This window comes from Talpa occidentalis, unplaced genomic scaffold (genome assembly GCF_014898055.3).
Source record: "Talpa occidentalis isolate TD23 unplaced genomic scaffold, MPIMG_talOcc4v2.1, whole genome shotgun sequence".
NCBI classification, from domain to species: domain Eukaryota; kingdom Metazoa; phylum Chordata; class Mammalia; order Eulipotyphla; family Talpidae; genus Talpa; species Talpa occidentalis.
Genome location: NW_026555331.1, coordinates 120,411,436 through 120,427,660, shown reverse-complemented (window position 1 = coordinate 120,427,660; position 16,225 = coordinate 120,411,436). Strand labels below are relative to the sequence as shown.

Here is a 16,225-nt window from a genome sequence, read left to right as displayed (position 1 = left end):
CCTGGAAACTATTTTCCTTTTGCAAAGCAAATGTGTAAATTAAAAACAAAGTCCTCCTTCCCCGAAGTCTCTCTCCTCCCACTCCTCATTGTTAAAAATTGACATAAATTCTGGCAAATATTCATTCATAAATTTTTCTACCAAAAACCCACTAGAACCACATTTTTCACACTATATTGAAACTTGATTTTAAAAACCTAACTGCATATGAAGAAATGTCTCTTGTGGTAAGTAAATATAGATCATCATTTCAAAAGGCTAACATACCTGTTTAACTGAACCCCTGCTAATAAACAAGGGATATCAAAATAAAATTGGACAATCAGGTAAGTGTGTATAAATACATATATGTATTATGTAATTTTTTGATAGTCACTGCCCTATTGCACCTCAGAAATATGTGTCATACTTTTTTAAAATATATGAAGGTATTTTTTTAAGTTTCAGCTTTTTGAGGTATCATTGACATAAATTTGTAAGATATTTAAAGTATACATCAACATCATACAAATACATTGTGAAAAGATTCTCACATCTATCACCTCACATATTTATCTTTTTTTGGTGAACATGTTAAGTTCTACTCTCTTAGATCATTCTTAAAGGTATTTAAGTATGAACTGATTTAAAACATAATCAATTTTATTCTCAAATCATTCCAAACTGGTAAGTTGTAAACTCTACCAGATAAGGAGGAAAATCATCTTTCCAGCTGAGAAAATTATTTAAATATTTTTTCTTACAAAAATATTTCTCTTCCTTGACATAAAAGCTAGAAAGTTGTATTTTTAAATTATAAATTAAATACTACTGTGACCTTGCTACCTCTAAGGAGCAAGGTTACCTTACGGCATTTTATTGATTATTAAAATTTTTCTGTGTTCCAACTTTACCCCACTCTATAATAAATAATAAATATCACTATGTTTATGATAAATAATATAGGGGCTTTTTTTAGACTTAATCATCAAAGAATAAATATAAATTGCTATATAGCAGTGAGCTTTCCCCCCAGGAGACATTCCTTCAAATGCAGTCCTATGCAACTTGGGCAAAACATAATTTAAATCTGGAAAAGTAATATTCATTTTCAGGGAAATTGCTGTGCCATCCATGCCAAAATATTACTAAAACCACGGAAATCCTCAAATACCTCTGCTAGCCTCAAAGATTTGGTTATAATTTTACTTCAGGTAACTGTTATACTAGGAGAGATTCAGAGACCATATCATTTTTTTTTTTTATAGAGGCATTATTTATTTATTTATTTGTTTTGTTTATACATGCACTGTGTACAGTCAGAAGCACAGGAGGGTGAGAGAATTCACCAGAGCCAGAGCGGGGAGCAGAGCAGGCAGAAGGACCGAAGTACACTGCTGAGGGGAGCAGTGGGCAGCAGGGGAGGTCTGCGCGCCATGTGGGCCCCTCCTCCGGTGGCCGGGGAGCAGCTGGGGATCGAACCGGCACTGCAGAGGCTGTGGGCAGCTTCGCAACCCAGCGCTCAACCGCTGAGCCACGGGGGAGGCCCGAGACCATATCATTTTTAAGCTTTTCACCCTTTTCGACGGGGACTCAACTTCAGTGAGGTGAAAAGCACTCCTGAGCCCCTCAGTAGTTGATGGAGCTCTGGGATCCCCTCAGGGTTACTTGCCTCCAACCAAGCTTGAGCCAGTATTTCTACAAATTCATGAAAGAATGAGCTTGTGCTAAAAGACTCCTACTGAATTTTTAATAAGTGCAAGATAACTTATTAAAATCAATGAAACTTTCACAAAATGATTTTTCATGTCTGGGTTCATTTCCTTCAAAACAGACTAAACATTTATTTCACTCACTTATAAATATTTTGATTTCTAAAAAAAATTAACTTCACTTTTGTTATCATCTAACAGAGTGGGAGGAATAAAGACTAATGTAGAGTAAAATTTGAATATGTTGGACTTTAAAATAAAGACCAAAAAGAAATAAACAGTCTGAGTCGTATCTCACACAATTCTGTGGTAGAGGTTGTGAAAAGAAGTCATTTAGATTAATGTAGAAGAATTATTTATTTACAACTAGTAATTAAGAGAAAATGACTAGTAGTGTTATTTCTTATTTGGATAGAAGGTTCTTTTAGTCCATGACAATTCTATCTTCTTCAATATAAATTTTTATTTTAAAAGTAGTCTAAAGCAGATATATGCCTGAAAGGAGTCATCATATGTATCATTTATAACCTTAACTTGCTGTGGTTTAATTGGGATAAATGGAGCAAGTAAAATACCAATGAACTAGTGTGAAACTTTCTTGTATGAGTCAAGAGATATTTCTTGTTAATTTATGGTGATCCAATACTATTAAGAATTGCCTCAAAAAGTTATATATCTGTTTCTTGAATGATGAATATAATTTGTTAAAATACAATAAATAGGCATTTCCTAAACTTTTGGCCCCATGTATATTACACACTGGGATGGTTCAACATAATCATCCTGTCATAGTACATAATTACTAAAATAACAGCAAACTGAAAAACAGAAGATCTCAACTTTAGAGCCAAACACACAGTTGGCCTTAGGCAAAGCACTTCTGTGTATCCAAGTTTCTTCCATCTTAGGCAAGTTATTTGTGTAAATTGCAATGACCAAATTAGACCTGACTGGAAATAAATTCAAAAGAGAATAAGAGAATAAAAATACAAAGCATTTTTGTTGTCTACATATTCAAATTTCTACAAATACAAGATCCACTGTAAATCCCATCTCCTTTCTAAAAAATTTTAAGATCCTTGCAGTTCATAACACTTTTCATTCTATAAGTACTTTAAATGTGTAAAACCCCATAAGGTATGGTAACATATCTTTTATAATTCCCTGTTTCTTTAGGTTAAGGTAAATCAACTTTGATTCCCCACCTTTATTTGAGACTAAAGTTTATCATGTAGTAGACACACTACTCACAGTATTAATTAAATTTACCTTCCTACAGCAAAACCATAATTGTGATTGAATGTCTAAATTACATTAGATTTATATCTAAAATCTGTATTACCACACCTTTATTTCAGAATTATTTATTATTATGTATTCCTTATTAAAAATGAAATATTATACTCTACAAAGCTTTGACTTACTAGTCTAACTCTTAATGATTCTCTTTTTTTTAAGGTGGGACATCCTGGGAGCTGTCATTGGTACCGAGTGTGGAACAATAGAATCAGGTTTATCAATGGTCTTCCTTAAAGATGGAGAGAGGAAATTGTGTACTCCATACATGGACACTACTGGTTATGGGAACCTGAGGTTTTACTTCATTATGGGTAGGTACATTTGAACAAATTTTGTTTAACTAGGGCAGATTTTAGGCCAGCACCTAATACTGAGAAAGTAAGATTGTTGTCTAGAATATAAAATGAAAATTCATGAATAATGAATTTCTACTGGTTGAGCAAAATCTCACACCTGCTTTAGACCAAACCTGCCAGAACCATCCTGTAAAAGATCTATCTAGCCCTGGTATGCCCTGACCTATCTTCAAGACACAGTGCCCGTGAAATCTTCCTCTACTTCCCCTTCAGTGGTCATAGCTGAAAAGACAATAAGAGAGAAGCTGAAAACAAAGTTGTCCTTTTGTACAGAGCTTCTAGCTTTGGACAAAAAAACAGTCACCAAGGTGAATCATTTGTTTTTAAGGATAGCTCATCATTGCATAACTTTTATGTTGTGGGAAGCTAAGAATGAAACAAGTTTTTAATACTTTAAAATACTTTCTACTTTCTAATATGTTAGCAAATATATAAATAAAAATATGCTAAGATGTATTTTTCTTCAAACTATTACAGAGGAAATAAGTAATTACAAGTTTGGAAAAGTACCCAGACAGGAATTAGGGGGTTGAAATATGTGACCTCTCCAATTTAGCCCTTTAGTCAACAAGAGTCACAGTTATGTATTCTGGAAATCATTCCAGAAATGTGAGTAGATGTCACACGATTTCTTTGTTGCAAGACTGGAAAAGCACAGGCAACACCTGGAAGTGAAACAGGAAATAAACATTGTCCACCTTTGAACTTACTAGCAAAGTTGTCAGTTCATCAGGATAAAAAGGCCTCCTGAGTCTAGGCCTCAGCAATGGCTGTTTATTTTTCTCATATTCCTCACTTCCTACAACTCAGAATGGTATGGTCAACCCCAGGTTGTATCATGCTCCCAAACATATTACATGTGTGATGCTACTTCATTTTCAGTGATGATCTGTTTGATAATAAGCAAGTTGTGGATATAGAATATAATAAAATAGTTTTCCTACATTAAGGGTATCCTCAGCTTGTCTCTGAAATGATTTGTATGTTTAAAGATCATTCCCTTTAAAGAGCCCATTTCCTTTAAATAATTTGAATTCATACTGGCTCTCATTTTATTAAAAGTGATTCCTGGGAAATCTTAAGCCCCCCAACCCCCCAAAAAAGGTTGTAGTAAACATTCAGTATACTACTCTAATTTAGGTATTTTTCCCATTAGGTATTATATATTTTCAAATATATAATGTTATATATTTGAATTTGTGGATTTTCCATAGTGAATCATAGTAAATCAACCCAATGGCAGTGGCCTTTATATGAGAGATTAAGTCATTTTAATTTTTTTCTGGAACACAGCAGATTATTAATAAATTAATTAAAATAATATTGACTATTAGAGAAAATATTACTTTGAATGAGCCCAAAAACAAAACTCCTTTGGACAAGGGGACAGTCATAGGCTAAATGAAAAGAAGGAAGCAACTAAAGTTCATACTCTATCAACTGTGGGGATTATGAGAATGGTATTGGAAGAGGACACAGAATTCTTTCCTGGCTCACTAAAAGCCAAACTGAGAACAGACATAGAGATGCAGAAGGAAGGTGTCATTCTACACGAAAGGAAGGAGAGTAGCTCAGGGTTAGGATGACAAGACTGATCAGCTATATAGGGAATGCCACAGAGAGAGAGAGAGAGAGAGAGGGCAGTCAGGATAAGGGCTGACAGGCCACTGGTGACTTTTTTGAGAGAGCATTCTCAATGGTGTGGTAAGTGGGAAACTAAAGTACATACAGTAAAAAGAAATAAAGACATATGTCTCTGAAAAAGGGTTGTTCCTTCAAGATGTTTGCTATGAAACAGAATAAAAGAAAGGGGTCTGGATCATGAGGAGAAAGTAGTGTCTAGCAAATGTTATTAGCATAGGATAAAATGGGGTGGGATAAGATAAGATGGGTTGAGAGGGGTTGGGATGGGACAGGACAGGATGGGATGGGACCGGATGGTAGGGTAGAGTAGGATAAGACTTTAAAATGTCGGTAACTGATGGAAAAGAAAATAATATGAGAAGACATGAGATGTGACAGATAGTTTGTAAGTAATCACTCTAACAAGCATCACACATTAGGAAAATCAGTTAATCTGGACCAGATCACACTCCCTTCCTTTCAGACCCTTTATGTATTCTTCTTGGTTTCCCCCCTTGGTTCATATCAATCTACTTGTGATTACCATTTCTGAATAATTTGTTCTACTTTCAAAGTTTGAAATCTGTTTTTTTCACTCATGTATTTATTTTTTCAAGACAAATTCACTGAGAACCAGTACCCAGCACTGTTCTTAGAACCACAAGGCAATGAACAAAATAAAAATAACATACATCATTCATTCATTTATTAAATATATAAATATTTTAAAAATATTAACTGAGCATCTCCTATATATACAGGTCTTTTAACCCACACTTGCTTCTTTTCCCCCTCAATTTTGAGGGCAGTTATAGTAACACAAAATACCTGCTGCTAATCACCATCCTTTCATATCGCTTCATCTTATTTCCCTGGTTAACTGACAAAATTTTGGGGTCCAGGGCTTATTTCCCCTTCTAACCCAATGCCCTGCACATTGTAAATAACAAAAAACTTTTTGTTAAGATTTATTTTTATTTATTTATTTATTTATTTATTTATTTATTTATTTATTTATTTATTTATACGAGCACTGGGTACAGTCAGAAGCGCGGGAGGGTGAAAGAATTCACCAGAGTCAGAGCCGGGAGCAGAGCAGGCAGAAGGACCGAAGTACACTGCTGAGGGGAGCAGAGGGCAGCAGGAGAGGTCTGCTCGCCATGTGGGACCCTCTTCCGGTGGCCGGAGAGCAGCCGGGGATCGAACTGGCGCTGCAGAGGCTGCGGGCAGCTTCGAAACCCAGCGCTCAATCGCTGCGCTACCGGGGAGGCAACAAAAAACTCTTTATTGATATAAATGAGTATCTTTAAAAGCAACTTATAATTGGACTTAAAATATTTAAAAACTGACTATCCATTTATTTTTTACTGAAATCTCCTGTACCTTAATTGCTGTACAAAATGCCCCTTGAGTCCTGCCTTTCCACAATACATCAAAGCCTGTGAAGCTGAAGGAGAATGCATACCCTTCTGTAGGAGCTGCTGTCACTGAAACTCCACAGAACTGATAAATTGCCCCCAGAGGGATCTTTCAGATAAAGTCTGTCATCATTTAAAAGTCTTGGCTTCTTTTGGACTTCCTTCTGTCACTCTGGGCTGAATGAGCCTCCCACATGTATTTCAGTTCTCTTCTCTCTGAAAAGCATGTGCCATTTGTGAACTGTTCTTAAGAGAGCAGAGAGGATTTACACGGAACAAATTAATGAAATTAGACAGTCTTTATGGTTCTGTTTCCTGTGTCTTTGGTTATGGTTCTTTAACCCATAATGGCTGTGACCTTTCACATTTTTTCCTCTTTTTTGTTTAGTTTTTAATATGTGCTCAATAGATAAGTTACATTCTTAAAGGAAGAATTTCATATAGATATTTTTAAACAGAGATTGTCTTTGCTAGTTATAGTTATAACATTAAATATCAGTGAAATACTAAAAAAAATCTAATATCAGATATCAGAATCATAATATACAGATGTTGTCCTTGAACAATAAACATCTATTCGAATGAGTCCCATTTTATCATTATATCTGCTTTCTCTATTCTAAATTCAAATTACTTAGCTCAGTAAATATTTGTTATATGCCAAGTTACATATGTCTAGCAGATATAACATGCCAAATTTCAATGCTTAAAAATATTGCCATCCAAGTTACTTTTGTTATTGTCCTCTATCTTGTACTGATTAAGTTCTAGCTTTCTTACTTAACTTCACCTATCAGTAATTTGTCCTCAAGATCAAACCCCAATTACCCAGATTGAGCTTGAACCAGATATTTATAAAAATTGACACTTTTTCATTTATTTATAGAGATAGTATCAATCAATGTTTGTTGACTTACTAGATTTACTCTCAGGAGGAAGTAAACTTGTTCTAGAGTTTTGAGTTTACTTTTTGTTGTCTTTGTAGAAATTGCCTGCAGATAAAAATTGACATTGATACTGGTTGATTTAAATATTGGAGGATTTTTTTTGAAGTAAAATAAAATTTAAAAGTTAATATTATAAATTTTGGATCTTTGAAATAGAATGTTTTCCAAGAAATTTAGCTATATAAAATACTCCTGTTATTACAGTAGGTGTTGTTTTAGGGTAATGATGGGTAGGAAAAGACACCTAGATATACATCTATTTCTTTAAAACCCAAGTTATACATATAGTAGATAGAAATCAGCAATAATAAGGATACTGGGCAATTGTATTAGTGAAAAGAATAGAAGGTAAAAGTGTTTAAAGATGTAACATCAGCTTCTGTCTCTACTACTAGTTAGTTGGGCAACTTTTAGTTTCAATCACCAGCTCTGTCATTCAGTTTCATCATCAACTGTGTGTGTGTGTGTGTGTGTGTGTTTATAACATCATTGCATCATTGTTCATTTTTGTAGAATGGTTGATTTCTCCTCTCAGGTGTAGTCCCCATAAAATTCCCACCACCAAGTCACTCATGAACCATCCCCATAGTCCCTTGTGCTCTTGCTGCCCATTGTGCCCACTGTTTTAATCCCTCTCCCTTCTCCTCCCCTGCAGAATGTCTCTGATTTATAGTTCCTGGCTAGCTTTGGTTTTTTATTTATTATTTTTTTCCTGATCCCTTATTTGATTCCCCTATACTCCTCCTATAAATGAAATCATCTAATATTTTTCTTTTTCCTTCTAACTAATTTCACAGAGCACAATCTCTTCCAGCTCCATCCACGTTGCTGTGAATGGCATAAGTTTATCTCTTTTGATTGCTGAATAGTGTTCCATTGTGTATATATACCACACCTTCTTGATCCAGTCATCTATTTGGGGGCATTTGGGTTGTTTCCATCTTACCTATTGTAAATAGTGCTGCAATAAACATAGGGATGCAAGTATCCTTTCAAATTAATGTTTTTTTGTTCTTTGGGTAGATTTCTAGGAGTGGATTTTCTGGGTCATATGGTAGCTCCATTTTTAGTAATTTGAGGAACCTCCACACAGCTTTCCATAGTGGTTGCATTCATACCAGCAATGTAGGAGAGTTCCTTTTTCTCCACATCCTCACCAGCATTTGTTGTTGCCAGGTTGTTTTTTTTTTTTTTTTTTTTTTTATAAGATTTATTTATTTATTTATACAAGCACTGGGTACAGTCAGAAGCGTGGGAGGGTGAGAGAATTCACCAGAGCCAGAGCAGGGAGCAGAGCAGGCAGACTGATGAAGTACAATGCTGAGGGGAGCAGTGGGCGCAGCAGGAGAGGTCTGTCGCGCCATGTGGGACCCTTGCTGGTGGCTGGGGATCGAACCAGTGTTGCAGAGGCTGCAGGCAGCTTCGCAGCCCAGCGCTCAACTGCTGTGCCATTCTCACTGGTGTAAGGTGGTATCTCATTGTGGTTTTGATTTGCATTTCCCTGATTGTAAGTGCCCTTGAACATTTTTTCATATATCTGTTAGCCATTTGCATTTCCTCTTTGGAGATGTGTCTTTTTCGCTTTTCTGCCAATTTTTGAATGGATCATTTACTTCATTTTCATTGAGTCATGTGAGCACATTTACTTCTTTTTTAATTTTTATTTTATTTTATATATTTTACATCATTTTTCATGTTTGCACAATGTATGCTTTTTCATCTTGGTTATAGTCCCCATACAATTCCCACCCCCCCTTATTTTGACAGTTATCCCTCCTAACCCCCCCTCTGTAGTGTGTCTCTGGTTTATAGTTGCTTGTTGATTTTGATTTTTACTTTATTATAATTAGTCTTTTTCTAAATTCCTGCTATGAGTGAGACCATCCGGTATTTTTCTTTTTCTTTCTGGCTCTGAGCATAATCCCTTCCAGCTCCATCCATGTTGCTGCAAATTGCATGAGTTTATCTTTTCTGATTACTGAGTAATATTCCATGGTGTATATGTACCACATCTTCTTGATCCAGTCATCTATTTTTGGGCATTTGGGTTGTTTTTATAGCTTAGCTATTGTAAATAGTGCTGCTATAAACATAAGGGTGCAGGTGCCCTTTTGAATTAGTGATTCTGTGTCCTTGGGGTAAATACCTAGGAGTGGAATAGCTGGATCACACCTCTTACTTCTAAGGTCCCATTATTTCATATGACTGTAGAGAGATAGGGAATAAACTGCTGTATATATCCTCCAACAATCAAATGAGGTACCAAAAGTAAAAATGTAAACTAATCTACATTTAGTAGATTTACAATAGCCAAGCTATGGAAACCACCTAAATGCTCAAAAGTAAATAAGTGGATTAGGAAGATATGAGAACACACACACACACAATGGAATGTTACTCAGCTATATGAAAAAAAAGATAAACTCTTGCAATTTGCATCAACATGGATAGAAATGGACAGAAATATGCTAGGCAAAATAAGTCAGAAAGAGAAAGACAAATACTGGATGGTGTCATTAATATGTCAAATATAGTGAAATAATACAAACGGTCAGATAAAACCAAACCAATAACAAACCTTGGAATTTGACCGTAAAATTGAGGTTACCAGAGATGGGAAGGAGAAGGAAGTAGCTAAATGTGGAGGGTTCCCAATGGAATGTGGTGGAAGACTATGGATGCCTTGATAATGGGTGTTATATGGTAACATATACCTGAAGACGTGTGAACCTATACCTCTAAATCATACATTGTTGTAAGCCAATGTTACCTCAATAAAATGAAATAAAATACTAATACCAAATATGGGCTCAAATATTATAGATTCTACTTGTAACTATTTAAATAAAACATTCAGAAAATTTTGACTTAGTTACCAAACTTTTTAAAAAAACAATCAATAGCTTCTGAACTTTGTCCATAATGACTTCAAATATGAGGAAGTAATAGTTTATTAAAAAGCAGAGCATATCTTTTTAATGAGGGCTAAAATATGGGCATGCAATCAATGACATTGATTGCATGTGACCATTATATGAGTAATCTCATTCAGCAAGTAGTTTGGACTTCACAAATGTCATGTCTTTGATCTTTAGCATGGCCTGTCTGAACTATCCTCATAAATTATTTCCCTAGGTACAGTTACCTTTGTTTAGAGTCATTTTTAAGTAACCTCTAGGTTCTATAATTATTATATATTATATTTATTATTACAAATATATATTATATTTGTATATTTGTATATTTGATATGTAGTTCATACTGAATGCAAGTTGATACTGAAAACTTAAATTTTTTGTTTTATGCAGGAGGAATTTGTGACCCTGGAGATTCTCATGAAAATGATATCATCCTATATGCAAAGATTGAAGGAAGAAAAGAGCATATTACACTGGATACCCTTTCCTATTCCTCATATAAGGTACACATATCAATCCATGCACCAAATCACCCCATCCTAGATACTCTAGACAAGCACAGATTAAAACCATGAAGGTCATTTGGGTTGTTTCCAAATCTTAGCTATTGTAAATAGTGCTGCTATAAACATAGGTGTGCTCAGCATTCAAAAAAGATAAACACATGCAATTTGCAGCAACATAGATGGCGCTGGAAGGGATCATGCTCAGCGAAATAAGCCAGAAAGAAAAAGAAAAATACCGGATGGTCTCACTCATAGCAGGAATCTAGAAAACTTAAATAAGGGACCAGGAAAAAGAATAACTATAAGAAAGAAACTATCAAATCAACAAATAACTATGAACAAGAGACACTCTGTGGGGTGTGGGGGGCGGGGAAAGGAGGGCTTGGGGTAAAAATAAGGGGGTTGTAATTGCATGGGGAATATAAAAATCAAATTTAAATTAAAAAAATAATAATAATAAAACCATGAAGGTCATGCTAGAGATAAAGGATAAATCTGTCTTCTGCAGCCCAGAAAGTTGCCAGATTTCTTTAAACGTGACATAGACATTTTAACATCACATTTTTTTCTGATACAAACAAAATAAGGTTTGTCAAGAATAAATTAAGACTCAGAGACAATAAAGCAGAGCTCAATATCCTGACTGACAGCTATTCTTGTCCTCAGGAAAGCCCTAAAAGTGGTTCTAATTATGTAGCCTCATACACTTGCTATCAGGTATAAGAGTTTTTATCCAGCATTTTGAGACTTCCTAGGCAAAATACGTTGTTATTACCTTTGCTTTTTTTCTTTGCTAATTAGAGCATGTTGACCTTCTTTCTTTGTCTTTTGGATTTATGACAGGTGTTGGTTCTGCAGATGTTGGAAACATCTTCAAGATTATGTATAATACTTGTCATAAGGGATAGAATTCTTCTTTTTCTAGTCATAGATTTAGTTTCCTGAAACTACACACACATTCATTATTGGTTAAACTCTCCACCCTAGGTGCTTTCAAGAGTTTGAACATAATCACCTAATATCTTATGGTTTCAGTAAGCCAGGAAATAAGCATTGAAGTCAGAATAGGGAACAACCAGAGAAAGAATCCAGCATTTTCCCCATGTGAAGATCACCCAAATTATACCATTTAGGATTTCATAGTGGACTATTTTTCCAGGCAAGACTTGGTACAGTGGTACCTGCTCCAGTCATCTGCATGCCTCAGACCAAATTTATTATGTAAATTAGCATGTGTTGACTCTTTGGCTGTGTTTCTGCTTAGAGGCCTATTCTCAGAATACCTAGCCTGGCAAACCATTTGTACTATATGAATCTACTGTAAAGAAGAATGATGATAAAGTATAAATGTCAAATGCCTTTTCTTTGTGTTAAGATAGATAAAATGGATACACATGCTTTGATAACTTTTAAGGACCTTATACCAATTTATCTTCAGGCAGAGAGAGCCTAATTAGTTATAGAGATTTCTACTTGCCTAAAAAAAGAGAAATTCTAAGTGACTAAAACAAATGCCCCCCCCCCCAAGAATAGCATCTTCCATATGAAATAACAAATGGAACACAGAGGATGTTGCTTGGTGCTTAATAAATGACAGCTATGTACATAGTGACTGCAAGACTGAATCTAGGAGAGTTCACCAAGGGAAAAGGAAGATAAGGATAGCATCTTAGAATAGCATCTTCCATATGAAATAACAAATGGAACACAGAGGATGTTGCTTGGTGCTTAATAAATGACAGCTATGTACATAGTGACTGCAAGACTGAATCTAGGAGAGTTCACCAAGGGAAAAGGAAGATAAGGAATGACTTGGGTTTCCTTTGTTTTAAAGGTTCCATCTTTGGTTTCTGTGGTCATCAATCCTGAACTTCAGACTCCTGCTACCAAATTTTGTCTCAGGCAAAAGACCCATCAAGGACATAATAAAAATGTCTGGGCTGTAGACTTTTTCCATGTCTTACCTGTTCTCCCTTCTACAATGTCGCACATGATACAGTTTTCCATTAATCTTGGATGTGGAACTCATCAACCTGGTAACAGGTAGGAAACCCTACTTTGTAAGTGTGTAAACTTATAAAATTAATTAAAAATGAATACATGGATTGCAGCTAGATTGTAGTAACTTCTCAATAGATTTTCTACTGAATTACATGTATATATAGAGAGACATATATATATATATATATATATATATACATATATATATCTCCATAATGAAATCTGCACTTTCCCAAAAGAAAAGTTCTTCAATTAATGTACAGGGTATGATTGGCTAGATTTTAAGTAGAAATGACTTCATTCAAAGAACTTGATCTTAGGTCTCAGAGGTGTTCACACGTGCTGTGGCAATGCTCCATTTCAACAGATTGCTGAGAGAAGAAAAAACAAATAACTGGGAAAAATAAAGCTTGACTTCATGTTGGTTAGTGACCCCCTAATAATAGGCATGGAAATCAATTAGCACTTCAAGAGCTATGACTTCTCAGTTTCCTTGCTGAAGTGTTGCTCATGTCCTTTCTAAGATTTTTGTCAGCCTCACATTCACAGGATGAAGTGGCAGTGTGAGACATGGTAATTGCTTTGCCATCCATCAAATTCAGGAGTACAAACTCATGTTACCATTTGTTGTCTTTAAAACATAGTTTGTTTCTATAGCAGTAATTTAACTGCTTGCCCTTTGAAAGCTGGCCTCAGACTTCAGTGGAGGGAAAATAATCATTTTGGAAATAGCAGCTTAAAAAATGTTTAGACTAGCTTCATGATTGAAATGTATTTAGCCAGAGATAAATAATTTCATTGTATTTGTTATCTTTGCCCTTTTTTTGTTGTGTTTGTTCTGGTGTTATCAGTGTCAGCTTGGAGTTTTCTACCAACCACGGGCGTACCTGGTCCCTTCTTCATACTGAATGCTTACCTGAGATTTGTGCTGGACCCCACCTCCCCCACAGCACTATCTACTCCTCTGAAAACTACAGTGGGTGAGTAAATTCTCTTTAAGAGATCTACAGACTTGAATCCATGCTGCAGACTCACAACCAATGAGTAAGCCCAAGACTAATATTTTTGGCATAATAGGTAATGAATCTACTTTCTCTTATTCAGCTAAAAGTTATCTTGTTAAGAGAAAGAAAAAGTAACTTTTGTAAATCTAATGCAAGATCACAATTTGTATAGCCATTCTTTTAAGTATTTGAGTCATATTTTGAATTACATAACTTTTCATTCTTATAGTGATCATGTGGTTACTGACAAAAACTTGCAATCAAAATACTTATGAAAAGATGCAGCATATAAAAATGGAATTGATTTTTGATTCAAGTTCTGGTTCTGCTATGGACACCTGTATAACAAGATTTACTCTCTAACTTTCCACTTTTTTCCCCTTAAATTAAGAACAAGGATAAACCCTTTTCAGGATTGCTAATTAAAGATGACTATGTAAAATCCATTGCCCCTAGATAATAGCAGAGATTTTTCCAAGGAAGTCAAATTAAGCTGAGAAGTATTTTCTTTCTCAGCCCATCTTTATATGTACATAGGACTAGAGAATAGCAAAAAGTAAAAAGTTATCAGTACCTCAATTCTGAGCAGATACTTACCATAGAATAATATTTATAGTATGAGTATTGGTGTAGAATTTTCTGAAAAGAATGTCTAAAATCAAAGTAAATTTCACTTGCTGCCTCGAACAAACCAACCCTCTAGTGTGCTATGAATGTTTTTAGAAGTTATGATGTCTATTGTAAAATTATAAACAAACAAACTTCATAGGTGAATTTAAAGAGTTTATGTTACCCCAGGCATACAGAAACTAGCATATCAAAAGCATGTAAAATAGATACAAAGATCTGAACATAGTTGTGAAGCTGTTTTGTGCTAAATTTCTTGCAGGTGGAACCGAATAACTATTCCCCTTCCTAACGCAGCACTAACCCAGGACACCAGAATTCGCTGGAGACAAACAGGACCAATCCTTGGAAACATGTGGGCAATTGATAATGGTTAGTTTATGTTTGTCATAATCACATGCCATTGATGTAGAGTCTTCCTGTGCTTTTGTTCGTCAGCACAGACTTAATCACATTTCTAAGTCATGGTCTTGAGCTTCATTAAACGCCCTTTCTTCCCGTTCTCCTTTGCATTCCATTAGAAGCCCAGGGATGCACAATCAGAAAAAAAGGCAGTAGAGTCAGCAATATTAGATGCTAGAATATTTCAACATACATAATTTAAAAATGCATAAAGCCCTGAATCTCAAATTCACAGTTGATGACAAGGGCTATCCTAACATTTTCTTTGAATGTCTGATATAAAATTAACATAAATACTTACCATACTGCATGTATTAAAATAAGGCCCATTCTTCTCTTAGCAACTACCACAACATCTGGAATGCTTATCTTTTAGACGCAGACACCACACATCAGGAAACATCATCTCTAAAATGCTATTGAAATTTCTACCTCCTTTTCAGAAAGCAGTATAAAAGGAAAATTTGTATATACATAAAAATAGTGTTCTTTAATTTTTAACTGAATCATTGATAAGCTTTTGCATTGCTTTAAAGCCAATATCACTTATGACAAGCGTGTGTAAGAGAAGATATTTAAACTATTGGGTTTCAGAACTGTAAATTTCCTGTTCTTGTTCTTAAAAGCCAACTCTTTCTAGGTTGCTAATAATTGGACAGATTTATAGATTTCCTGTTTTCAAAAACTATATAAATTTGACTGCATGCTTGTATATAAGGAAATAGAAAAGGGAGGGAAGTGGACAGAACATCAATGCTTAGGTAAATTTATCATAGCCTTAAGACTAGGGAATAGCAAAAAAAAATAGTCAATTTTATAAAGTGGGAAAAATCTGTACCATTTTAATGCTGTTTTTTCATGAATTATATTTTTGAATAATTTAGAAATTGGAACACAATTAAATAAATTCTTGAAATTTGGGAATAATTTCAGGCTAGGTAATTTGTTAATTACCTATATGAATTCTTTAAATGATCTGTATGCAAAGAAGACCAATAAAAAGTCCAGACTTCAAAGATCACATGAGTTAAATGGACATAAACAGTGCAAAACATTTGTAGAAACATCTAAAGATGAATTTGCTAAATTGGAGTCTCTCCACTGGTAGAACAGTCTGCATAGCATTTAAATTACTATACCAGTTAATTAGTTCTAGGGTATAGTATAAGAAGATATGGGTGGCTTTTCCTACTGTTATACTTTTTAAGAATCCTATAATAAATTTTTATTATTTTGATAATCATAAAAGAAATTGAAAAATCAATGAAATAAAACAAATAAGGAAATTAAATAAAACACATATAAGCCTATGAAAAGAATTATAAATTATATAAATTTCAGAAATTTATATAAATTTTCTAAAGAAGACTAATACAACATGATTCTAAGTCAGAAAGCACTTACTACATACACATCCTGCGTTCCTACCTTCA

The 16,225-nt window shown here is 34.7% G+C and overlaps 1 protein-coding gene across 1 annotated transcript in view; it reads left to right on the top strand.

Moving 5' to 3' along the window:
- The window catches only part of RELN (reelin), a 436,933-nt gene that overhangs the window by 261,360 nt on the left and 159,348 nt on the right, over window positions 1-16,225 (top strand). Inside the window, exons 12-16 of the mRNA XM_037511284.2 lie at window positions 3,150-3,301; window positions 10,643-10,755; window positions 12,593-12,801; window positions 13,611-13,739; window positions 14,653-14,762. Of these exons, the coding sequence (XP_037367181.1) occupies window positions 3,150-3,301; window positions 10,643-10,755; window positions 12,593-12,801; window positions 13,611-13,739; window positions 14,653-14,762 (713 nt within the window). The remainder of the gene's footprint in view (window positions 1-3,149; window positions 3,302-10,642; window positions 10,756-12,592; window positions 12,802-13,610; window positions 13,740-14,652; window positions 14,763-16,225) is intronic.